This window comes from Heterocephalus glaber, unplaced genomic scaffold (genome assembly GCF_053883595.1).
Source record: "Heterocephalus glaber isolate CG9 unplaced genomic scaffold, H.glaber_assembly_v1.0 deba00001531, whole genome shotgun sequence".
Taxonomy (NCBI): domain Eukaryota; kingdom Metazoa; phylum Chordata; class Mammalia; order Rodentia; family Bathyergidae; genus Heterocephalus; species Heterocephalus glaber.
In genome coordinates, this window is record NW_028258329.1 from 7814860 (window position 1) to 7840270 (window position 25411).

The 25411-nt window shown below is 46.0% G+C and overlaps 1 protein-coding gene across 2 annotated transcripts; it reads right to left on the reverse strand.

Annotated features, from left to right (window-relative positions):
• Positions 1-1970: 1970 nt before the first annotated feature.
• Pgpep1l (pyroglutamyl-peptidase I like) lies at positions 1971-25387 on the reverse strand. Of its 2 annotated transcripts, none has more exons than XM_013075060.3 (6): positions 25228-25387; positions 19960-20012; positions 5968-6090; positions 4887-5113; positions 4486-4630; positions 1971-2801 (listed from the first exon to the last, which is right to left on the reverse strand). In XM_013075060.3, the coding sequence occupies exons 1-6, from the start codon at positions 25385-25387 to the stop codon at positions 2670-2672; spliced, it is 840 nt and encodes a 279-aa protein (XP_012930514.3). In that variant the 3' UTR covers positions 1971-2669. The 2 variants fall into 2 exon arrangements, with proteins under 2 accessions (XP_012930514.3, XP_087044433.1); XM_087188307.1 differs by lacking the exon at positions 25228-25387 and adding an exon at positions 24640-24732.
• Between the last annotated feature and the right edge of the window lie 24 nt (positions 25388-25411).

Genomic DNA, 25411 nt, shown 5'->3' on the forward strand with positions numbered 1-25411 from the left:
GTACCATGTCAAATGCTTTGTCCTAATGAGCAAGTGACCTTATTTATTTTTATCTAAGGCAGAACACTGATGATACATTTTTCCCATACAGAACAAATTCTTTTGATAAAAACCACAACAACACATCCACCCAAAGTTTTTTTAAGTTTGACTCCATGTCCTCTAGCTCCCAGTGGATTATTGGCCATGTCAACACAACTCCACAAAATCCCTGTTTTTGGAAACATCTGGAATTTTTGCACTCCATAGGAGAAAGGTCCAGAAACCATCTGGGGTTTTTGTTGTTGTTTTCAACTTCTTATTTGGTTGGTTGGTGCTGTGTTCACACATCCACAGGTGGAACAGATGCCCGGTGAAAACACCTGTCTGTTTTCTAAGCCAGTGAGGTTAAGGTGAGAGGTTTGCCAGAGTTTGTCTACCTCTGGGACTAAAAAAAAAAAAAAAAAAAAAAAAAAAAAACCAGAAGGCGCAATGGAATGGATGTATCACTAATAATGCATTGTCTGAGTTCTCTTGTTTTAAAAAAAAGTTTTTTTAAAAAAAGTAAAAAAAAAAAAAAGATGGCCAATTTGTTACATAAAATGACCTTGTGTATAAATTATTCCTAAAAAATCTTCTGTTTATATGAAAAATCAGTAGATGAAAAAATTTCAAAACGTTTTTGTATATTCTGTTGTAAGAATTTATTCCTGTTATTGCGATATACTCTGGATTCTTATGAAAAAAAAAACTATTTTGAATGGCTGAAGCTAAGGTGACTTTATAGTTTCTCTTACTCTGCTTTTTTCTAGTAAAGTACTACATGATTTAAGTTAAATAAAAATTCTGTATGCACTTTTTGTGTCCAATTTTCTTCCTTCTCTTTCTGGAACCATCACTACATTTCTGCGGCAAGGGAGCCAAGCTCAGTGTGACGTGTGTTCACACGTGTCACTTGGAAGTGTTCTGCGAGAAAGCGTTACCCAGTTTCTGTCATCTGAGCACTCTATGCACATTGCTAGAGCCAGGAAGCTCCTCTCTCATTCCACTAAATCTTCTGGAGGAAAATCTGAAGACAGAATACAGAAATTTTTACTTCATTTTTGACTGATTTGTAGCATCTTCTTTCCTACATTTTCCACTGACAAAAGTCAGGCCAAAGGTTTGAGCTGTCTGACTCAGGGGCAGAGCACAAAAATGCTTCTCTTCTCACGACCTTGTGGGTGGCCCAACTTGGAGGGCACCCATGAGACCCACAAAGCCCCACATAGGACGTGGCTTGCCACAGGTGCTCCAACACAGTAGTCTCTTTTTAGCTGGTGATTAATGAGCCCTGCCAGCCCCCAGGGACTCCACGATCTAATCATCATCTTTGTCCAGGAAGGGGCTGAGGCGTGGTAGGAAAAGGAAACGCTGTAAATGCCTTAGAATCAGACCACATCGGCATAGTCACAACACCTGGGTGACAAAGCTGGTCATTCAGTAAACTGTGATCGTGGGAAATTAAACTGCAGCAACAAAATCAGGCTGTTAGAAGAAGAGCTAAATAGTTGGACACAATAGAAGTAAATCAAAGGCCATGGTTATCCAAGACCTGGTGAGTCTCAGGTATAGATTGTAAAAGCAAAAAGCATTTAAAAAGCTCTTAAGAGACAGCACTGTCAAGCTCGGTGCTGGCCTAGGGGTCCTGCACACTGTGGTCATCCAGAGCCTGACAGGTGGGGGACTTCCTGTAGGGAACCGAAGAAGGTCTCATGTCCAAGGCTAGGTTGTCACAGTCTCTGACAAAGCTAGAACACCAGTTTCTGAGGATGAAGACAGTGGACCCTTAGATGTTAGAACCTCTGCTCTGTGCCACCTCTTAAGAGTACTAAGAGGGGCTGTTTCTGTGTTTACCCCGCCCCCAACCTGTGTGTTAGTCTGTTTTGCATTACTATAACAAAATACCCAAGGCAGGCTAACTTCACAAAGAGAAGAAGTTTATTTGGCTTACAGTTCTGGAGGCTAATGAGTATGGTGCAGGCATCAGGTTGCCTCTGAGGAGACCCTCCTGGCAGGAGCTCATATGGGAAGAAGACATCACATCTCAAAAGAGGAAGTCAGAGAGCAATTCTGGGTTTTGCTTACTCTTAACAACAATTCGCTATAAGTGTTCAGGGATCCCGAAGAAGTTCCTTAATCTCTCTTAAGGGTAACTACCCCAATGACCTAAGGATCTCCCATTAGGCTCCGCCTCTCAAAGGCCCTACCTCCTCCCAACAGCACCACACTGGAGGGCAAGCTCCCAACACATGAACCCGTGGAAGACCCACTGGGACTATAGCAAGCTATGAGGCCACACTCGGCTGTGTGTTTTAGTAGTGTTTTATTGTCGATGAAGGCCTTTCACATCCATTGTCTTCACTGGATGTTCACAAGCACTCTGCAATGGCAGGCTTTATTGCTCTGTTTTACAGCTGCACACATGGACATGTCCCAACCTCCCTGGCTATTAAGTGATCAGGGCTCAATCTTTTATGCTACCATTTTCAAACAAACTGAACTGCCCTGTAGCAGCCATTGCTGAACAGGCCCTGTTGTAGATCAGCAGGGATCTGGGACATACACAGAGACTAGGACATGAATGTACCTCCGGGGTTCTCTGTGGACAACTTCAGAAGCCGCAGAGTGGGAAATGGTGGGGAAGTTCATCACAAGAGAGCTCTAGGCCTCCCAATTGGATATCTAAAAAATTTTTCAATGTGTATGCACAGCATTGAGCAATTTGCAATTATATCGGAGCTCTGTCCTGGGGGGGTCTCTGGACAGTTCCTGCCAGGGTCCTGAAACAGGAGAAAGAATAAAGGGGTTGAGGGCTCTGGGTGGCTGCTACTTGCCCTGAGTACAAAAGTATCTCCACATTCACCACCATGCCGCTAGACCCCAGCACCATCTCACCCCACTTGCAGGCTTTGCTCCAGCAGTGTGACTTAGATCTACTGTATGTCAAACAATCCAAGTGTATTTACAAAGGGGGTCTTGTAAAGTCTATTCTGTGTACACAAATCTTCTGGAGGGCTAGTAGCAAAATGAGCAAGGCCTGTCCAGTTGCTTTGTTATTAGCTTACAGATGCCTTTTCCTACAGTACATGAATCCAGGCATTAATAGGCCAATTTTTTCTAGTATAATCAAGTAAAGAATGGTAGTTATGAGCAGACCAACATAACAAGAAATGTACTAGCCCTTAGGTGCTTCCATTCTATTACTCAAAAATAAAGTTGCCATTGGGGTTATGAGTGAAAACTGTGCCCCCAAAAGACACTGGACAAGCAGAACTTTGCTGTGAGCAGCTTGGCACAAGACCCAGTTCAGTGTCATAAAATCAAAACAAGGGAGATTCTGAGTTTTAAAAGTTAGGAATAATACTTATTATGGAGAGAAGCTAAGTCCAGCTTGAAAGCTTGCTGTAAGGGCAAACGCTGCTGGTGAAAATACCCAACAGTGTAGCCACTGTGAAAACCAATACGGCAGTTCCTAAAAAAAATTAAACACAGAATTCTCATTTGCTCCAGCAATTTATTCTGTGTATATACACAAAAGAACTGAAATCAGGGGCCTGAACACACATTTGGAGGCCAATTTTCACAGCAGTATTATTAGCCATACCCAAAAGATGGAAGCCATCCAAGTGTCCGTCCATAGGTGAATGGAAGAGCCAACTGTGGCAGGGACATATAATGGTATATTGTTTAGCCTTAGAAAACAATGAAGTCATATCATCTGTTACAACACTGAAGAAACTTGAGGACATTATAATAAATGAAATAAAACACAAAAAAGACACATACTCATATTAGGTACCTAATTGAGTTCATAGAGATGGATGGTATAATGGTGGTTGCTAAAGGCTGGGGAGAGAAGGAATAGGTAGCTCTTGTATATGGGTAGAGTTTTGGTCCAGAGTGGTGAGAAAGCCCTAGAGAGGGCTGGTGGTGATGGCTGCACAACAGCATTGGTGTGCTGAATGTCACTAAACTATATACTTCAAAATAGGTAAGACGAGTAGCAAAACAAGACAGGGAAAAACCACACACTGAACTTAGAGGAGCGGCTGCACCTGTGCCTCCATGGCCTGTGGTCCTCAAGCCTGGGCAGGATCTCACAGCCCCACTGCACAGTCTTTTAGAAGGAGAAAAAAAAATTACTGGGATTTCATTTTATTGTCATAAAAACCATAACGGAAGCTAGTTAATCCCTTGTGAAACATCTGCCTTTTAGAGAGTTCTTCTTACTTCTGACAATAAAATAACTGATTTTGTTGAGCGAATTCAGAATTTTTTCCCTCTGTGTAAACTGTTTTACAAGCAATTTTTAAAAGCCTCTCAAGGCATAATTGAACTCTGCACGTAGGACTGAACATTTATTTTTCTCTAAAGGAGACATTCCCCAACTGGTTCCCTTTGGGTGGGATCAGTGTGGTTCAGTTCTCTGCGATCCTGGCTTTGAGCTGGGGCTTTCCCACTCACCTCCAGCATTTCCTGGATGATGACTTTCAAGGCTTTTCCCAGCAGGCTGGCTGGGAACCCACGTGAAAGTGGAGGGACATGGATGAGTGCCGCATGCCCGTTTCCATGATGCAGAGACAGGTAGTAGGTGTAATCGCAGACGTACCTGCATCCCCATGAGACACCACATTACTATAACAATGGTACAAATCAAACTTTAGGAAGAAAGGGGCCCCAAAAGGAGACCTCAGGCCAGGCCCCGGTGTGAACAACTGTTCAGCAAAGAGGGGCGACTTGTGCAGTGGCTCCTGGCCAAGCAGCCAGCTGGATAGTACAGGATGGTTTCCTCAGGGGGGAAAGGGAATTTGAAGGTCATCTCCTCTCCCCTACTTGATTAGTGCGCCGAGACCTGCAAAGCTTACCTGCCTGCATCTCGAGAAAAGATCACCTCCACATCCTCAATGGCAACGCGTTTGCAGACCGCCTTCATGCTGACCCTTGACACAATCACTTCCGGGCCACCAGACAGGCACACACCTCCCTCCGGCCGGAAGCCCTGGATGTCACCATCTTGGTAGCCATGGTTCTTGCCACATTGTTCCAGAAAAATTGCCTTGGCCGAAGTGTCCACACCCACATGCACAACGAGCTGTATGAACAAAGGCCATAGCAGAGAGATCACACAAAACCGGGTCATCAAGTGTGCAGAAAGGCCAAGCCCTGGGAAAGCAACTCAAGCCCCAAATCCACCATGAAACCCCAGGGGATACCCTGTCTGTGTACCCAAATTAATACAGGTGGAACGAAAAGCTGAATTCTTTCGACTAAATAAAAACCATATCGCATTTATATTTCAATACTTTTATATTCCAAAATATTTTTACAAGGTAATATATTCTCTTTTTTAGGGGGGTGGGGAAAGAAAGCAAGTTTGTATCTAAGACTACCACAGAAGTTTAGGGTTTCTATAGAAGCATCCATCTTTTTAATGACACTTTAATAAAAGAAGTTAGTGACCGTCCAATAAAATTTTGATAGAATGTCTTTGGCTGGATTATAGTTTTCTTTTTCAAAAATAGCTGCTGAGTATTTTATCAAAGCATTTGGAACCTGGTCTTAATGTCTTGGTGGTATATGCTTTATTAAACACATCACATGGTCTGGGGAGCAGTATTGGTACCCATGTTTATTGTAGTACTTATGTGCAGGTAACATAGGTTGGGTATTTGGAAGATGGGCCCTCGTAGGTAGACCACCCTCCCAACAACTGTCTGAGCTCAGGAGGTCTTTGTCTCATTTCAACCAACCATCCCAGGTGGACGTGTGTGGGATATAACCCAGGGCCTCTCCCTGAGATGCAAACTATCTTAAGTGTTGCCTGATGATGTGGTGAGGTGCACTTCAGCCATCAGCCCCAGAACTAGGGTCCCAGATGTTCTCAGGCTCTGGCCTCCACCACATCATCAGTCTACAGGCTCCACTACCTCTCTGGCCATCACTTACTTGTGGCTGAAAATCTTTCCAGATTCTGGTGACCCTCTGCTTCACCTCCCTGTAATCTACAGGCAGCTGGAGAGTCCTCAGCTCCACCTCCATGTCAGTCTCCAGGCCCATCTTGGAGAGCTCCTGCAGAAAGAGCTTCTTATGTTGGGGTACAAAGGTGAGTCCCAGAAACCCCAACCCTTGGGCTTTGCTCTCAGGGATCTTCTGTGGCCCTGGACCCTGTCCCTCCTATCCACCACCCCCCCCCCGCCACACACACACCGGATCACACAGTGTGGAGAAGCCAACAAGAGAGCCATGGTTCCTGCCCACTAGGGAAATGCCCCCTTGTAGCTGGCCCTGCCAATGCCCTAAAGGGGCACGACTGACTCAGCCATGTGTGAGAGGTGAGTTCTATGGACAGATGGGTGAGCCAGATGGAGAAGCTGGGGACAGAGCAGCCTGCAAAGGCAGATGGGAACAAAAGAGCACAGGGCCTTTGGGATATTTGGTGTGACACGATACTCTTGGCAGGGCTGAAGGATTTGTCCATTTGTTCTGTGTGTCACAAGAGAAAACATCCAGCACCCTGGACTCTAATCTGTGCAGGAAGCATCTGTAGCATCCCTACAGATTCAGATTCTTCATTTGAGGACGAATCTACCACCACCAACCATGGTGTAAGAAGGAGGAAAAGAAAGGAAAACTAAACTTAGGGAAGTCTGGAAGCCAGGTTGAATGCTTAGCCAGGCTTGGACTTATCCTTAGGGCAATAGGGAGCCATAGAAGGATTGTCCGCAGGAGGCAGTGAATCAGATCTGCCTTCTAAGAAGGTGGAGGAGGAGGTAGCAATGAGCTAGGAAGATCATGGGGTTAAGTTAGGACCTTCCAAGTTTGAAGTACCCAGGGGGAGCTGGTCCCTTGATCCCATGAGGCCAGAGCTTGTAGGGAGGCTTCTGAGAAGACATCAATGTATCAGAGGCAGAAAAAGCCATGGTTCAAATGACATCCACAGAGAGAAGCGGGGAGCAGTGAGAAGAGTGAAGGGCTATGCAGAATGCCTGAGTCCGGAGCACCTTCCTGCCCTGAAGGGCAGCAGAAATCCTTCTGGAAGAAAGCCAAGAGAATGACATCTTAGTAGTGTGCATTTCATTCTCGGTAAAAGTTCCACCAGGAACCTAAAGCTGTCCCCTAAAAGGCCCTGTGTACCAAGGTGGTCTTCATTTAGGGACTGCATTTGTCCTGTCTTCCATTGCTGCTGAGAAGGGCCTCCAGGACTGTGTATCCTTGGATGGCAGATGGCCAAGGAAGACCTGCTCACAGACCCCAGACAGGAGATCCGGCCCTGCCCTAGGCTGTGGGGTGACCTGCACAGATGTGGGGCTCCTGAGCTGTCCATCCAGGGATTGGTGTTTCTTCTGGCCCTTTTTTGGCATCTCAGCTCCATCCCTGAGCAGCTCAGCCTCCCTGCGAGGCTGTGCTCTGTCCGCCAGACACAGGCTTGACTCCCTGAACTGGCTCAGGCTTTGTTCTCTTCCTAAACACCAAGGTGCATATCACCGTTTGACTTGAGTGGGAGATCATTTGCCTGAGTGATGGTGGGAGACAGGAAGGAGGTCACAGGGACAGGAAGTCACAAGGAAAGAGGCCCGGAGGGCCATGCAGAAGGGAGACCAGCTTCCAGGTGGACTTCACAAGGACACAGGCCAAGGGTATCTTAGACAGGCTAAGTTTCCAATCCTGCAGTGCCATCATGGCCTCCTCTCCTGAGTACCACGTGAGGCTGGAAACTGGGGCCACACAATTCAGGGAGTGGGGCTGGAAGCCGTGATGCTGGTGTAGGAGGCTTTGGTTGGTCTCAGGGCTGCTTCTCAGACCCCAGGCTCCATGAAGAACTAGTTTCTCCTACTTGGTGACATTCTTCTGGAGTCTGTGACCTGGCTCTGAGCAAAGGCTACCGTGGTGCCCTGGAACCAGAGTTGCCTGGGAATCTGCTGTTTCCCGAAGGCCACCCTAGCTCAGTTGTCCGTGGAACTCCCAGTTACCTATGTTCAATAAATCCACAGAAGAACGTCAGCCACAGGGTGGAGAGAGCTGCCCCAGCCATGTGGCCTGCTCTGTCCCTGAGCCCCGCTGGCCCATGTGATTGCTGGGCAGCTTCCTCTCCACAGAAGAACGCAGCTCCGCGGCTGGTGAGCAAATGTGCCATGTCCAGAGTGAGGTGGGCACCCCACCCCCCCGTAGCCTTTTCTTTCCATCCCATCCCCAACCTTTGATGGGCGGGGACAGAAGCGTCTTTGGACACCTTGGAGATCCTCCTGCTGGTGGGAGCTGGGTTTGGGGAGCCCCTCCATGTTAGTCTCCTAGGGCTGCCACAGCAATGCACCCCACATGGGGTGGCTCAGAACAACAGAAATATATTGTCTTGAGGTTCTGAAGGTTAGAAGTCCAAAATCAAGATGTCAGTGGGGCTGGGTTCCTCTGAAGCCTGTGGAAGGATCTTCCTTGCCTTTTCCAGAATCTGGTAGCTCCAGATGTTCCTTGGCTTGTAGGGATGGCTCCGGCCTCCACAGGGCATTCACCCTGTGTCTCTGGCCTGGTGTGTCTGTCTCTGTGTCCCAGTTTCCTCTTTCCGCCAGAACACCAGTCACATTGGATGAAGGCCCACCGCCATGACTTCATTTTAACTTGTTGGATCTATAGGCCCCTTCCCGGTGAAGGTCACAGGCACTGAGGGTTAGACTTCAACCCTATGTCCTAGGGGGACACAGTTCAGCCCACAGCACCTTCTCAGCCTGTACTTTCCAGAGGGCTGACAGCATCTCTCTCGGGAAAGTAGATACTGCAAGGGAGCCACCCCGTAGACCTTGCCGGCATTTAGGGACCCAATATGGGCTGAAGGGCACAGCACAAGAAGTGTCTTTTACCAGTCTGAGGAGCAGTGCCTAAGAGTCCTAAGAGGGTCCTGTTTGTGCTCATGACAAGTCTTCTGTTCTCACCCGGTCTGGGGCTGCCCTACTAAGCACCCACATTGGTGTTTCAAAGCTGCCTGGTAGGTGGACTAAATTCAGATGTCACACCCTGGCCCACTTCGGCTCATGTCAACTTTTGCCACCAAATAACTTAGGAAACATGTCTAACATTGAGAGAGTAGCAGAATTTGGTATCAGCGTTGCCGAGAAGGGACCATGGACTGGGGTAAACTCAAACCTGTTCACCTCTGGCATATGAGCAGTCTGGGGGCAGGACAACAACTGTCCTTCACTAGATGCAGACCTCGCCTATCTTCTGGCCAAGCTACTTGGATGGCTCTTAGGGTCTGTGACCATCGTGAGGCCACCAGGATGAGCCACTGGCTGTTGGGGATGCTATGGCCTGAATTGTACCCCCAGATTCATGTGCTGAAGCCCTAACCCCCAGTGGAATGGATTAGGTCCTTTGGGAAGTGATGAGGTTAAGTGATGAGGCTGGGGTCCCCATGATGGGATTAGTGTCCTCATAAGAAGAGGCGAGACAGGAGCCTTTCTCTCTCTCACCAGGTGAGGTGCAGCAGGATGGGAGGGACTTGCTAACAGGGCAGAGAGCCCGCACCAGGATCCAACTCTCCCAGAACCTTGATTCAGGCTTCCAGCCTTCAAAACATGAGGAGTCCCTGTCTGCTGTATGAGCCACGCAGCCTGTGCAGTTCTGGCCCAGCAGCCCCTGCAGGCTGAGACAGGGCTTCCAGACAGTCTTGAGATGAGACCTGGCCGGGTTTCAGAAATGGGCCTGCTCAGCCAACCTGCACATCGTTCAGCTTCAGAGGGCCACAGCTGATCTGCTTGGGAGATTGAAGGACTTTTCTCAACCTGATACCACCTTGATAGCATGGAGAGAGTCACTAGGTTCTGACTCCCCTGGAAACTCCTCTCTCTCTCTCTCTCTCTCCACACACACACACACACACACACACACACACACACACACACGTGTCCTAAGCCATTAGCATTGTGTTCTAGGACACACTTTACAAAACTGAGCCAGGGCTGGTGGTCGTTCTGAGCCTGGATTGGGTGGTGCCAGGCAGATGGGGCACATGCAAAGATGGAGCCCAACTGTATTGCTGCAGGCAAAGGCATGGGCTTTGAGCTCAGAAAGACCCAACTTGCAACCTGGGTCTAGCACCCTGCACTGGGTTAAGTTAGGCCTGTCATTGAACTCTGCTGTTCCTCAGTGTTCTCATCTATGCAATGGGGATAGTAAAAGTCAGAGGAATTTTCATGAATTTTAGATGAGATGATGCAAAAATACTTTGTGAATTTTAGATGGCATACAGTTGTTGGACCTTTGTAGGAGAGCGGGGTGATTACAATGAACCCACATTAACTTGAGAAAGTCATGCAAGATGGATTCCTTGAAAGTGATATTTATTAGAGTATGATGAGCGTGGGCCCAACAGAAGCAGTCTGAACATTCTGCACCGGCCTGTGGGCCACTGGCTGCCACCACCACTTCTGCTGAGAAGGCCAGGTGGCTTCAGCAAAGGGAATGTGGTTCTGTGCAGAACTGGAGTCAGGCAGGGTCTGTGCTTTCCGAACTGGCACTTGCTTGGCTAGAGTTGCAGTCTTTTGTGCTAAAAAGATGAAGAATAGTGCCTGGCATAAAGCTGCTCCCCAGAATGAAACCCAGCATATTGTGCTATCGGGGGCATGACCAAGCCCAGCAGGGTGCTCAGCGTCCGTGCCCAGCCCACAATGCCTCAAAAAAGCCTGAACCACACCAGTTGCAAAAGTCCTGGGGTGGCAGGGAGCCCCTCTTTCTGCCTCTTTTTCTCTCCCACTCTTCCATCTTCCTCATTGTCCAAAATCTGGTCGCCAGGAACACATGGCCGCTTCCCAGAGGGAGAGAGGGAAGGAAGACACCAGTTGCTCTCCAAATTTGCTCAAATCCACTGAGGCTGTGGCACCAGCAGGTGTTGAGAAACAATTGCTGTTTTTCCAAGATCTGATTCTTGAGCTGGTGCAGCCCCAGGATGCAGGAGGGAGCTGCCTCACTCAGGGGGTGGAAAAAGCACCTCAAAGGCCTGAAAGCTCTCTCTGCTCGGGACTCAGCACCTCTCACACTTGGAACAGAAGTAGGAGTAGCAGCCACTGTACTGGGCTGCAGAGCCTGAGAGGCCAATGATGCAGGGCCAGGGAGAAGGGCCCCAGACCGCACTGCTTCTGCCTCTTACTGGGGGAGTTTGCACAAACTACTGGGACTTGGCGAGCCTGAGTTTCCCTAGCTGTGAAATGTAGTATGGATGGGACCTTCCTCATTGAGTTTGCTGTGAAGGCTAAGCAAGACCGTGCAGGTGGAAGGGCTGCGTGGAGGAGCAGGTTCTTTGAGGCAGGAAAGATTAGCAGGAGGTGCCCAGCAAAAGAACTTGCCATGGAGCAAAGAGGGGCGAGGCCTGGAGGTGCGTGCGGACTTCCAGCTCCTGTTCTCTTTCTCTCTTTCTCTTAGTTTCTCTCACTTTTTTCTTTCTTTCTTTCCCTTTTTACTCCTTCCTTCCTCCCTCTTTCCCTTCCTCTTCCCCCCCTTCCATTCATTTTTCTCTCATTTTTCCATCAGTCATTGTACATAGCCGAGGCACTCTGCGTGCCATCTTGGTGCTGGGCTCTGGCTGAGGGTCTCCCTGTGTATAGAGGGAGGTGGAAAATATCAGGATCTCCCAGTTTCTGGCATCCGTTGATGGAAATGCAAATAGCCTTTGATGGAAATAGTTATCCCTTCAGGGAAAAATTAGGGCTGATGCTTCTTTCCATACTCATTAAGATTTTTACAACAGACACTCGAGTACCACTTTTCTTTTTCTAAAAATAGTCCAGTAATCATCCCAGCTCCACCTGGAGGGCTCTCGCTGTGTACTGCCACTGTGCCTGGCACTTCCCATGACTCTCCTAAGGAGGAAGTGATGGAGTCCCCATTCTACAGGTGAGGAAACTGAAGCCCAGAGAGTGCCCATTAAAAAGAGAGGAGTTGGGTTGGGATTTAGCTCAGTGCTGCCTGAGTTTGATCCCCGGTACCCACAAAAAAAAAAGTTGCAGGAAGCAGTCACAAAAGAGATTCTACTGTAAGTGGGGGCTAACCATTCAGTGCCAACCACAGCCCTTACCAGGGCTGTGGAAATCTTTGGATACCAGCAAAAGAGCACTCTGCCTTAGCAGTGTCCAGTTCATTGTCCAGTGTCAGATTCTGTTCTCTGTAGGTGACGCCTGCTCCAGTCCTTCAAGCCAGTCTTCCAAACAAGTGGACCAGTCTTGCATGGAAAAATCCAGGAGGGAAGACAGCAACACCACACCTCCCAGTCATCTCCCTACAGTGGTTGTCTCCAAATGTTTTTGATTATTTGCCGCATTTACGAAAATGTCAACAGGCACGTACTGTTAGCTGGTGTCTTGATGTCTTCATTCTTGATGCTATTGTTAGTAAGTGAATATACGTCTATATTTTAAGTGGTTTTCTTAATTTCTTCCTGTTTTGGGCCAATTTCTGATCAGCTTGTCATTGTTTTTACATAAAAATGTGACTGACAAAGAGCTCATGTGAGGTGTGGGAGAAGCAACCCTCAGCTGTTCCCTCATGGACTGTATTATTTATTCATAGCCGATCTGTGAGGTTTTGCAGATCATTTCCGTGAATTCTCCTTGATCATAACTTGGGATTAATTTAATTAAGACTGGGTAATATAATCTTGAAACCCATTAATGAGACGGAAATACTTTGTAAAAAATTAAAAGTGAATCAAAGAGGAAGGGCACTTCTGTCACCGACGTGTCCCTTTCCCCAAGTGAATGGTCCCCTCTTCCCTTAGGAAACCATGCTGTCTGGGGACCCAGGGACATACAAAATAAGGTGCAGCGCAAAGCAGTCCAGCCATGCAGTGTGTGTCAGGGGTAACCTGTTTCTTATTTTTCATAGTCTAACCATAGAAACTCACAGCGCCTGGGGTGGCCATGATTAAAAATCAGAAACCAAGTGTGGTGAAGATGTGGAGAAAACGGAACCCTGTACACTATTGGTAGGAATGTACACTGCTGCACCCACTCTAGAAAACCGCATGGCAGTTTCTCAAACAATTAAACACAGAATTACCATATGACCCAGCAATTCACTTGTGGGTATATACCCAAAGAAATGAAGGCAAGATCTCAAAGAGATATTTGCATGCCCGTATTCATTGTAGCATTATTCACAATAGCCAATAGGCAGAAGCCACCACTCAAGTGTCAGATGGCAGATGAATTCATAAGAAAAATGTGGTAAATATATACAACAGAATATTATTCAGCTTTTAAAAAGAAGATCACATATCACGTGTTAAAATATGGATGATCTCTTAGGACATTATGCTACGTGAAATAAACCAGTCACAAAAAAATAAAGTGCTCTCTAATTGCGTTTACACAGGGTATCTAATGTGGCGAAAGTCATAGAGACAGAAAGTGGTGCGGTGGCTACCAGAAGGTAGGAGGAGGCGGAATGCAGAGCTGTTGGTCAATGGGTGTAGAGTTTCAGTGTTGCAAGGTGAAGTCCTAAAGTCCTGTCACACACTCTGTGAATACAGTACAATAGCAGTTACAAGGGGCGGGGAAGGGGTCCCAGGGGGCTATCGCTGAATGAGTACGGAACTTCCTTTTGGAACAATGGAAACTTCCAGAACTGAATAGGATGATGGTTGTATAACAATGTGAATGTACTTAATGCCAACGAATTGTACCTTTGAAAAAAGTTAAAATGATAAAAATAATGGCATGTGTATTTAATACAATTAATATTATAGATTTCAGCTGCACCTTCCCCCACAACATTTTCTCAACTTGACTAAAAAGTGCTGTCTGAAGAAAGACTAAGTTCACAGGAAGTCAGAGCACAGGCTATATCCACCATTCAGATGAGGCTAAGGATTAAATTGGGTATCAGCAAGCACTGTAGAGTTCTACCAAGACCACAAAAGACAAGAAGCATCTCATGGTGGACAAAGGGTGGGGGTCCTGCAAGGATGCTGCCCAAAGGCACAGTGTGATCTCCCAACCATTTGCCCATTTCTATGGCTCCCAGTGCCTGAGCTGTCACTTACACAGCTCCTTTGGGCTCATTAAGTCCATGCCTAGATATTTGTGCAAATGCTTGCAAGAGAGGAAACCCAGCATCATGCAAGCTACCTGCCCAGAAGGAAGGCACAGTGTATGAGCCTGGGGTAGGACCTGAACCTCCGAGAGGCCAGAATTCCCCAGAGAGATTCGACTTCACTAGGTGTCTGGGGAATCACGTGTTCCCAGAGACATCAGGCAGAAAGGCTGGGGACCTGGTGAATGGCCCCCCAAACTGACTCAAAGCTGCAGGCCCAGGAGGCCCTCTGTGGATTTGGGATCTCAGGCATAGCACCTCAGTGTGATGCTGATATTTTTCAAGATTGTAACCTGCTTCTAATGTGTGTGTGGGTCGAGATGAGAAAAGGCACATCCATTACGGCCTCTTTCTTATCTTTTCCTCGGCCAGAATGAAGACGAGCTTAGAGCTGTGCTTTGAATCTAGATTCAAATCCTGTGGCCCCGAGTCCCCTGCATGATTTATCTCCTGGCTCATTCTTGTGTGCATACTTTTCTCCTGAATTTATTTCCTTGGTCATTCTAGTGTGCATACTTTTTGCTTGTGCTCCATTGTGTATGTAACATGCTGTGTTTTCATCACATTTAATGAAGCCCAAATAGAGCCCAGATTCTGGCCTGAATGAAGCAGATGAGCAGGTTGGAGCATTTCCCATGCCAATAGAGTATGGAACCTAGAGAGGATGCACTGCATTTGCCAGATCTAAGGCCCAGAGACTGAATACCAACCTCTATTTGTATCAACCAGCAAGAAAGTAAAGCACTAACCACTGTGGAAATCAGTATGGAGATACCTCAAACAACTAGGACTGGAAGTCCCATTTGACCCAGCTATTCCTCTGCTGGGTATCTTCCCAAAAGAGTTAAAAGAATCATACCACAGTGATATAGTGCACCTATGTGTATAGCAGCACAGTTTGTAATAACTAAAACTTGGAAACAGCCCAAGTGCCCATCAACTGGAGACTGAATAAAGAAGATGTGGTTTTTCTATAAAATGGAGTACTAATCAGCCATAAAGAATGAGAAACTAGAGACATTTATGACTAAGTGGATGCACATTGAGACGATACTCTTAAATGAAATAAATAGGCACACATGTGTAAATACTGACTAGTTTCTCTGATGTGAAAAACTAAAAGTGTAAATAAGAATCAAAATGTATAATTGATATTGTGAAATAGGAAGAAAATGTCTAAAAGAATAGGGGAAGTGGGAGGGGAAGGGGAAAGGAAAGAAGGAAAAAGAAAAATATGAGAAAAGGAAAAACATGGAAACAAAGTCTTTGTAAGTAAGGAAGGGTGGAGGGGGTGAAGGGAGGGCAGGGGAATGGGGAAAAAATAGGGACCAAGATACATCATGTAAAGGTACAAGATCCCAGTGATGAATGTAACTGTATTGTATACCTAAAATGTACCAATAAACTAAATGAAAAAAAAGAAAAAGAAAATAAAGGACTGCTCAACAATGACAGAGCATAAAATGCAGTTGGCCATGACATTTATCCAATGTCAAGATGCCAAAAGATTTTTTTTTAAGTAGTTCTTCAAATCAATGTAATATGACAAGTGGTAAGAACAAGGACAGAGGGCCTATACAGACTTAGGCAGTAGTTTCCCTTCCCATCTGCCCTTCCAGTTAACTAAGGCCAACCATGGTCTGAAAGTATTAATGGAAAATTCCAGGACTAAGCAGTTTATAAATCTTAAATAACTTTTATCATGCTATGTCATTATATAATTGTTCTATTTTCTTATGAGTTGTTGTTAATCTCTTACTGTGCTTAATTTATAAATTAGATGTTTTTGTGGTGCTGGGAAGTGAACCCAGAACTTTCAAACTGAGCTATATCCCCAGTCATTTTTTAATTTTTCACTTTGAGACAGGACCTCACTGAGTTGCTGTGTTTTCCAGGCTGCATTTGAACTTGTGATTCTCCTGCCTCAGCCTACCAAAGTGCTGGGAATATAGGTGTGCTCCACCATGCCCAGCTAAATTCAAGTTTATAATAGGTATGTTGCTATAGGAAAAAAAAGTGTGTGTGTGTGTGTATATATATATAGATATATAGATATATATATATATAGTGTTCAATACTTTCCATACTTTCACACATCTATGGGAGGTCTTGGAACATACTATATATAAAGAAGTAGGGCCAGGGATTTAGCTCAGTGGTTCTGGCACCTGCCTCGAAAGCTGAGGACCTGAGTTCAATCCCCGGTACCAAAAAAAAAAAAAGAAGTATACTACTATATATAAGAACTACTATGTATAAAGAAGTATAGTTCCTTACAAAGTGCCCATTTTGGTTTAACCTTCAATAGAGTTAATGTTGAGGATGCAATTCCTTTTCAGTGAATCTGAGGTGGTACTGACTCCAACATTTGACTATCTAGAAGTTAGAGGTCACAATGAATAATGAATGACCTATGGCCTGTGTTGCTATGTACAATGTGGACTTGAAGAGGGAAAGGTGCCCACTATGGGCAGCTCAGTGTTAAATACTTTGGCACATATTGTCGGTAAAGGAAATCAAGTCAATCTTCTGGGGGTTTGTAGTAAATGGTCATCTTCATTGTGAACTTTTAGCATTTATATTATTTTTCTGCATTTTCCTTTTGTTCCAACATTCATTTCCCATTTACAAATAACCAAAATCCATTAAAAATACATTTTTAATTTTTTGGCTACATAATTTTGGGTTGGCAATTACATTTTCAACATTGAAAATACTACTCTATGGTTTTCTGGATTTTATTGTTGCTTTTGAGATATTTACCCTTAGTGTCATTAGACTGCCTATTCTTGTAGGTCTCTTCTCTCTGGGTATTTAGAAATCGGCTTGTCTTTGCTGTTCTGAAGCTTTATTATGATGTGTTTAGGTGTGGATTCTATTTGTCCTAGCTTATCTCTGTAGATTGATGTCTTTTATAAATTCTGGAATATTCTCAATCTTTACTCTTTGAATACTGCTTTTTTCCCATTGTTCTCTCCTTTTGAACTTCAAATATACATAGGTTAGAAGAATTCACGTATTATCCATATCTGTTAATCCCCTCATATCCTTGTCCATCTCTTTATGCTGCCCTTTGAGTAATATTTTCAGATGTATCTTCTAGTTCACTGATTTTCTCTTCATCAGTCTCTCCACTGCCATGTGCATGTAGACAAACATTTCTCTCTTTTTCTATTGAGATATAATTCACATACCATACACTTCATGACTTAGTCTACAGTTCAATGATTTTTAGTATATTCAGAGCTTTGTAACCATCACCACAATCACTTTTAGAGCTTTCTCATCACACTCAAAATAAATCTCATATCCATCTACTGCCATTCCCCTTTTCTGTGTAGTATTTCCTGGCCCTACTTACTCTAGGCAACCATGAATCTCCTTATGTCTTAACTGATTTGTTTAATGTGGATACTTACATAAGTGGAATCATACAACATATGATCTTTTGTGACTGGCATCTTTCATTTATTCTAATTCTAAACTCCCTTTTAAGTCATCTTGTAACTGGCCCTGTGAAATAGAACTTTAAAAGTTAGGTTTTTCCTTTTACAGATGAACAGATTCTCCAAACCCCACCCCCAGCAATAACCAACACCTCCTTCCTCCCTCAGCCTTAGAAAAGTGACAGGATCTACAGATGCTGAGCCGCAGGACACTGGAGCCAGGCTCCTTCCCACAAAAAGGAGCAGATCCGCATTGCCTCCCTTGCTCCCTCCCTTCTGTCCCTTACTATGAAAGACCCTAACCCACCTGTACACAAGGAGATGGGGGTTTGAGGAAAGTGGGCAACTCTATCTCCTCAGAGCTAACTTTGAATAAACCCTTTTTCCTTTTTACTCAAATATATGGCTTCCTTTGATCTGGTCAGCAGCGAGCAGATGAATCTGAGTGTAGGAGCCTAAATGGCTGGTAACCATCTGTTGAGCTTTTACTTTAACACAGTACTTGTATCTCTGATTTCTGTAACTTTTACCACTCTCATTTTCAATCTGCCTGATCTTTTGACCATCTCTTGCTGGTTTTGTGACTATATCTTTAAATATTTCATTTTCAGTTCTGCTATTTTCTGATTTTAGTAGTGGAAGTCCTTGAGGTTCTAAATCTGCTTCTGCTGATTCTTATCCGTGGTAGCTTGCCAGCTTCCTTGCATATTTGGTGATCTTGAATTGAAAATGGACATTTAGTTCATCTTCATTTGTAGGAAGTCTGAGGTTTTAAATCAAGAGAAGTTACATGAGCATCTACAGCAGCTGGCGTGCCTGAGACTCAGGGTCCCCTTTCAAGGATCGGGTGGAATCTTAGAGGAGGCACTGGGTTTCATCGCCAAGCCTTTTGCTGATCACAGTGCTGGTCATGGAATTTGCCTCCATTTCCACGCATGCGCGCGCACATGTGCCTGTTGCTCTTTGGAGCTGTCCTCGACCTTCTACTTGCCCGGCAGCTTACAGAGGCTCTGTCCTCTCCAGCCGACGTGCAGGGAAAGAGCCCATGAGAGAATCTAATTTGCCATCTTGCTGCCACTTCCTGGAGCCCCCAGCGTGTTTCTGCTCTGGCTCGCTACTCCTCCTAGTGAGAGCCTTGAGCCTCCCAAATAATCCTGTCCATCATTCATTTCCTGTGTGAGTTAGCCAATCACATCTCATTGCCTGCAAGCTGAGAACCCTGACCAATAGAAGAGGCTTTAGGTTACAGAAGAACTATATTTGTGAGCACTGGCAATAGCCCACCCTGTCTTAAGGACTTTGCATGTTTTAGCACAGGTTAGCTCCCCATAACAAATGAAATAAAGGCACAGGATCATTGGATGACTAGAATGAGGAGGTGAACCCAAGCAGCCTTCCTCTTTTCCATTATCATGACTGCAAAGAAATGAAGTGTTCAGGACCATTTGGGATCCTATTTATGGAGGAACTGGCTGCACACACCCAGTGGCTCATGAAGGTCCCAGGCTGGCCTTTCTGGTATGGTGGGTGCAGCGGAGGCTTAACTGTGAGTCCAGAGTTTCTCTGAGTTTTTTTTCTGGTTGGAAAAAGGCTTAAAATCTAACTCTTGACCCAAGAGTCTCCTGACTGCATCTGTGCTGACAGGCTCGAAAATCAATGCCACAGTTGCTACAAGGGCATGACGCTGGTGGTTTTGTTGCATTTTCGGCTTGAACAGGAAACTGAGAATAGAGCAGAGACCCCATCTTCAGCTTGATCCAAAAAAGGCATGAAATTGAAGGTCAAGTGTGAATACACAGCTGTCAGTATCTGGACCCTCTAAGTGACACCCACATGGGGATGGATCACAATTGCTCCAAGGAGGAAAGGCAGGTTGCCCTGCAGAGGCAAGCCCTGGTGATCCTCACGGACTGTCTCTGAATTGGCGACTTCCTTAACAGTAAGGGCACTGTTTATACTAACAGCCACTTCCTAAACGCTTACTCTGCCAGGCAGTGTTTAAGCAGAGCTGCCTTGCATACTTACCTCTTTGAATCCACAGGTCAGTCTTGCAACTTCAGCCCCATTATCCCCCATTCATGAATGAGGAAACCAAGACTTCACAACCAGAGGAGGTGTGGACAATAGGAGCCTAGCTCTGGGGGCTTTGCCCTCCCCCCCCCCCGCCCGCCCCCCTACAAGTAGTATCCCTTTGGCCTCCTTTCTTTACCACAGAGGCAGGAGGAGCATCAGCAGGCAGGCACACTACAACCCAAGGACCAAAGACAAACCACTCTCCCAGGGGCCTGAAGATTTGTTTGTATGACCTGCTGTGTGACTCTGGTTACCACGGGTCCTACAAGCTGAGATTTCTCAGCAATCACAGAGGGAGACAGCTGGGTGTGTGGTGGCAGAGGGGAAGGGGGACAGAGTTTACCTTCACTGCTTCCCAGCTGGAATTCACCAGGTGCTGCCGAAAGGGCCCAAAACCTGAAATCAAAGGTACCCAGGTTTGCTCAAGCCAGGGTGCACCACCGCAAGAATCTCTGACTGCTTCCCAGGCCATTGTGGGCTCTGGGCTACTCCTGCAGCCTGGCCACTCTGGGGCATCTCAGAGTCCTGCCATGAGTCTGCAAGGAAAGGGGGTCCGTCACTGCCAACGAGGAGGGCTGGGGATGTATGTGTGTACAAGTATCTGATTGAAATGCAGGCTTTGTAAAGGAGCAGAGATAGACCCACAAGAATTGGCTCCATCATTTGTCATCAACAGTGCAAAAGTAATTCCAAGGAGGAGGGAGAACCTTTTCAACAAATGGTACAGGAGCGGTTAGACACCAAGAGCCAAAACACTGATCCCTCAGCTCAAGTCACATCTTACACACAAGTGAATTCTAAAAGGATCATGGGTTTGCACGTAAGAATTAAAACTATAGAATGCTTAGAGGGGAAAGAGGGAGAAAATCTTGGAAACTGAGGTTAAGCAAGGAGTTCTTAAACTTGAAACAAAAAAACACAATCTATGAAAGGAAAGCTGACAAATTGGATCTCGTCATAATTTAAAACTTTGGGGACCTGAGTGTAGCTCAGTGGTAGAGTATGAGCTTAGCACCCACAAGGCCTTGGGTTCAATTCCCTGCATCAAAAAGAAGAAAAATATTAACCTTGGCTCTGAAAACAACCATATTAAGAGGATGAAAAGACAAGCTACAGAAAGAGAGAAAATAGTTACAAACCACATATCTCAATAAGGCATTATATATAGAACGTATAAAGAAGAGTCAGAGTTCAATATTCAAACAATCTAATTAGAAAATGGGCAAAAGACAGGAAGAGACTTTTCACTGAAGATGTTAGCACATTGGCACATGAAAAGAAGTTCGACAGCAGCCGGGGATTTAGCTCAGTGGTTACGCCGCCTGCTGCGCAAGCGCAAGGACCCGAGTTCGATCCTTGGTACCAAAAAAAGAAGTTCGACAGCATTAGCCATCAGGGAAAAGCAACTGAAAACCACCCTGAGGTGTCACTATACAGCATTCGGGTGGCTAAAATAGAAATACTCATCACACCAAATGCTGGTGAGGACATGGAGGAGCTGGGTCACACACACGTTGCTGGTGAGAATATAAAATGGTACTGCCACTTTGGAAAGGAGTGTTTGCTTTAAAACGGAATGCACACTGTCCAGCATTTGCACACCTAGACTATTTATCTCAGAGAAATGAAAACTGGTTTTCGTATAGAAATTTACATGGGAATGTTTACAGCAGTTTCCTTTGTAGTAGGCCAAGGCTGGAACCTACCCTAATGTTCTTCAGTGGCTTAATAATTAAACAAACTGTGGTTCATTCATACCATGGAATATCACTCAACAGCAAAAAGAAAGGAATAAAATGGAAATTACCCACATGTCCATTAACTGATGAACGGAAAACAAAATGTAATATAATCCATACAATGGAATATTACTGGCAATAAAAAGGAAATGAATTATTAATACATGTTACAACATGGAGGAACACTGAAAACATGGCAGGTGAAAGAAGCCAGTCCCAAGGGACTACTTTTTTGTGTGATTCCATTTATATAAAATGTCCAGCTTGGGCAAATCCACAGAGACAGAAAGTAAATTAGTGGCTGCATAGGGCTTGTGTGTGTGTTGAGGGGAACATGCACAGTGACAGCTAAGGGGATGAGGATCTCTTTTTGGGGTACTGAATTTGTTCTACAATTGACTGTGACAATGAGCACATAACTGAAGATGTGAAGAGCTACCAACGTATACACTTTAAAAAAGTGAATTGTATAACAGCGACTTCTATGTCAGTAAAACTATTAAATGTTTTAAATGAAAGAACTCTTGATAACACACAAGAACTTGGATGAACCTCCAAAGAGTTATACTGAGTGAAAAACGTCAATCTCCAAAGGACACATACTGCGTGATTCCCTTGATACAGTATTTATAAAATACAGTAATTACAGAGATGAAGAACAGATTCATGCTTGTCTGATGTTAGCGCTGGGGGAGGGGAGTGGATGAGGCTGTAAAATGGCGGCCCGAGGGAGCTCTGTGGTGAGGGTAGAGTCATGTGTGCTGATTGTGGTTGTGGCTACAGGAAGCTACCTGTGTGACAGGATGTACAGAGCTGTATACACATGTGTGTACACATACACACACTGAATTATACCAGTGTCTATGTCCTGGCTTTGATACTGAAGATGAGAACATCAGGAGAGGTTAGGTGAAGGGTGCAGGGGACCTCTCTGTGTACATTTCTTTGAAAATTCCTTTGAATCTATAATTATTTTAAAATAAACCCTTTTAAAGCTGTGGCTACTTAGGAGGGAGGCCAGTCACTGTTAGATGGGCTGGTGGGAGCCTGGGGCACTCACCTCAGAGTGGTCTGCAAACATGGGGTGCAATCTATTATGCAGCTTTATCTGGAGTACAGCTGAGGACCTGATGTGTTTCCCAATTCACACAAATGCTCAGATGGGAAAAGAGGTGAGAGTAAACATCAACCTCTGAAACCCCAAGTCTTTAGAGGAGGAGTCAGTTCTGGAGAGGAACTCCAGTTATGCTGTGGCAGTTCCTGAACACCTGGGTCCAGATCACTATGGGAGCTCACAGAGGGCAAATTTCTCTCAGGGAATAGAAAGGTTTTCAACAGGATGTGAGAAGAAATGAAAGAGAAAATACTGAGATTAGGGAAAAATGAATAAGAAGCCAGATACCTCCTAGGACAACGAAAATGCAGACACACACACACACACACACACACACACACACACACACAATCACATTCTGTTTTAGAACCCTATTCAGATCAGCAAAAATTGCATCTCGCCTCTGTGAAAAAATTAGGAAAAGCCAGTCAGCAAGGGCAGGTTTGAAGCTCCCTTTTTTGCCAGGCCAGGCAGGACCTCACTGTCAGCTCCCCAGCCCGGGGTGGGACTTGCCAAGGGGTGCTGAAGGAATCTCTGGAACCAGGATGGCCCTTGGAGCAGGCCGGTGTGCTGAGCCTCTCCCTGTGATTGCTGGTGGAGTCAGAACACCTTGATCTTGAGGCAGTGTGTCAGCGCCCTGGCTTTCCCATTATCATCTCCGTGCCCATTGTCTTGGTGAGATTTTCGCATGCAGCAAATCCAATTAAGTGAAGAGACTGCCCCTGGCAGCTCAGAACCTTTCTAATAAAGGAGGCCACACTCTGAAACCCAGTGGGTATTCCCAAACTGCAGCTGATTGTCAGGTATTGCTCCATCACGCCATCTACTGTCTGCCAGCAAACCGCAGGGTGACAAGGCAAGTCAGCGGGACTCCTAAGAGGGCCAGGGTACTCCGAGGCCTGTATTGCATTCCTAAAACTGACAAAGAGCTCAGTTTCCTTAGGAATTCCAGTGCAATCTGAACCACTCAGCCTCTAACCCCAACTAACACAAAGGAGAGCGAGGGAGCTAAAAGCGCTTTCCAGGAATTTTCTTTTTTTTTTTTTCCTTCAGAAGGTTGATAAGAGTGTGAATTACAGTACAAAAATGTTACGATCAACAACTTTCTATTAAGATAGGTGACTTTTACCACGCAGGAATCCTCTCCTCTTCTCTTCTATATTTCCTTCGCCCAACACAACTCAAGAAACTTGGAATGTAGTTGGGTGTGGTGGTGCTCGCCTGTAATACTAGTACTCCAGGAGGCTGAGGCAGAAGGATCGCAAGTTTAAGCCCAGCCTGGGCAACTTAGTGACTTAGTGAGACCTTGACTCAAAATAAAAATTAAGAAAAGGGGAGGAAGCTGGGGATATAGCTCAGTGCAAAGGCCCTGGATTCAATCCCCAGTACTGGAAAAAAAAAAAAAAAAAAAAAAAAAGAACAGAAAAAAAGAAATTTAAAATGTGCCAAATGTACCTAACTAAAAATAGATAAGTAAAGACCTAAATAAATAAATAAAGAGCTTGGCATCTAACTAAAAATAAGCAGAGAGCTTTGTGAAGAAAGATCAAGTCCCCAGGGACCAGCTGTGAGGGGGACGTGTGAGGCATTTGTAGCTGGGTGACTTTGGATATCGTGCGGGACAGGGAGCAGCCATCCTTTCTTCCCCGTTGAGCTTTGGCGGTTCAGAGGCCTCAGCGAGTGCCAGGGAGAAAGGGCGGGTTCAGAGTTCCCCCTGAGGGAGTGCTGTCACCTGGGATGGGGCTGTGGGGCTCCTGGGAGGTGGTCTTGCTACGGGGCCTAGGCCAGCCTGGTGAGTGTCCTGCCCTTTCTGAGCACGCGGGTTTCTCTTTGCTATGAGATGTGTCCCAAAGTGTGCCCACTGGGTCCTAGCCTCAGGGACAGCGGGTGCCAGCCTGGGCTTCTTCCTCTAGGGGCTGAAGGGCAGACAAGGTCAGAGCCTAAGCCCGAGTGGGCACCTTCGTGCACGCCACGCAAGTTATCTACAGTGCATGAGGCACAAAGGGAGAGAGCTCTGTGCCTGTCTGGTTTTTAAAAGGACAGCAGGAAGTTCGCTTCCACCAGCTCCTTGTCCCCTCGGGGACTGTTTACGGCCAGGACCGGGCAAGTGCGCGTTCCAGGGGCAGCTGAAGGCAGCGGCAAACGGGCAAGCAGAGAGATTCAGTCTCACCCGTCACCACGACGCAGCTGGACTGCGAGTCCATGCAGCCGACGCGGGAAGCACGTCTGGGTCCGGGCGCTGCGGCTGGAGAGCACAGGGCTCCTGGCCCGGCGGCTGGGAGGGCGCAGGGCGGGGGAGGGCGCAGGGCGATGCCCGCCACAGAATTGCTTCGCAGCGCAGCGCGCGTGGGACTCTGCACGACCCCTTCCAGGTCGGTGTCTTGTTCGGGTGGGTGGCTGGGGGCACCATAGGGGATGTCCCTGGCACAGAGGGGTCTCCAGGGCCCAAAGCTAAAATGTGCTGAACAAGTAAGGACAGGGCAAACCAGGAAGTGGGTCACCCAATAAATTGCTTGCTTGTTTCCCCCTCTGTAGTAATCTTCCCATTTCCCTGCTTGAGACTCTCGAGTTCGGCTATTATGATTTGGTGAAATATGATTGCTCTGCAAAATCTGGCTAGATTTTGCTAAATAGACAGAAAAAAGAGAAATGAAGGAAAGAAGGCAGGGAGAAAGAAAGGAAGAGGAAAAAAGAAAGAAAAGACCCCCCCTCTGTGAACCCCCCTCCCAATCCCAGTGCTGTTGAAAGCCTTTCTCACCTCGAATCTTGGTCCTCAGGCATGTGCGTGACCGGGGCCCAGTATCCTGTCCAGGGCAACGCTGGGTAAATGGGCCGCTGGATGTGGCCACAGCGCCCGCCCTCACCTGGCTCGGCAGGCATCCTCTTAATTGTGTTGGAGCCACCAAAAAAGCTCTCATTCCGGGCTGTTTCTTCTATTGAAG

What these genes read in the sequence shown, in the direction of transcription:
- Pgpep1l (XM_013075060.3), bottom strand. Translation starts at nt 25,387, where the DNA reads ATGAGAGCTTTTTTGGTGGCTCCAACACAATTAAGAGGATGCCTGCCG. An exon ending in CCAGCTGGGAAGCAGTGAAG is followed by an intron (nt 6,091 to 19,959) that starts GTAAACTCTGTC and finishes CTCTTTCTGCAG; the next exon opens with GAGCTCTCCAAGATGGGCCT. An exon ending in GGAAAGATTTTCAGCCACAA is followed by an intron (nt 5,114 to 5,967) that starts GTAAGTGATGGC and finishes TTGTTCATACAG; the next exon opens with CTCGTTGTGCATGTGGGTGT.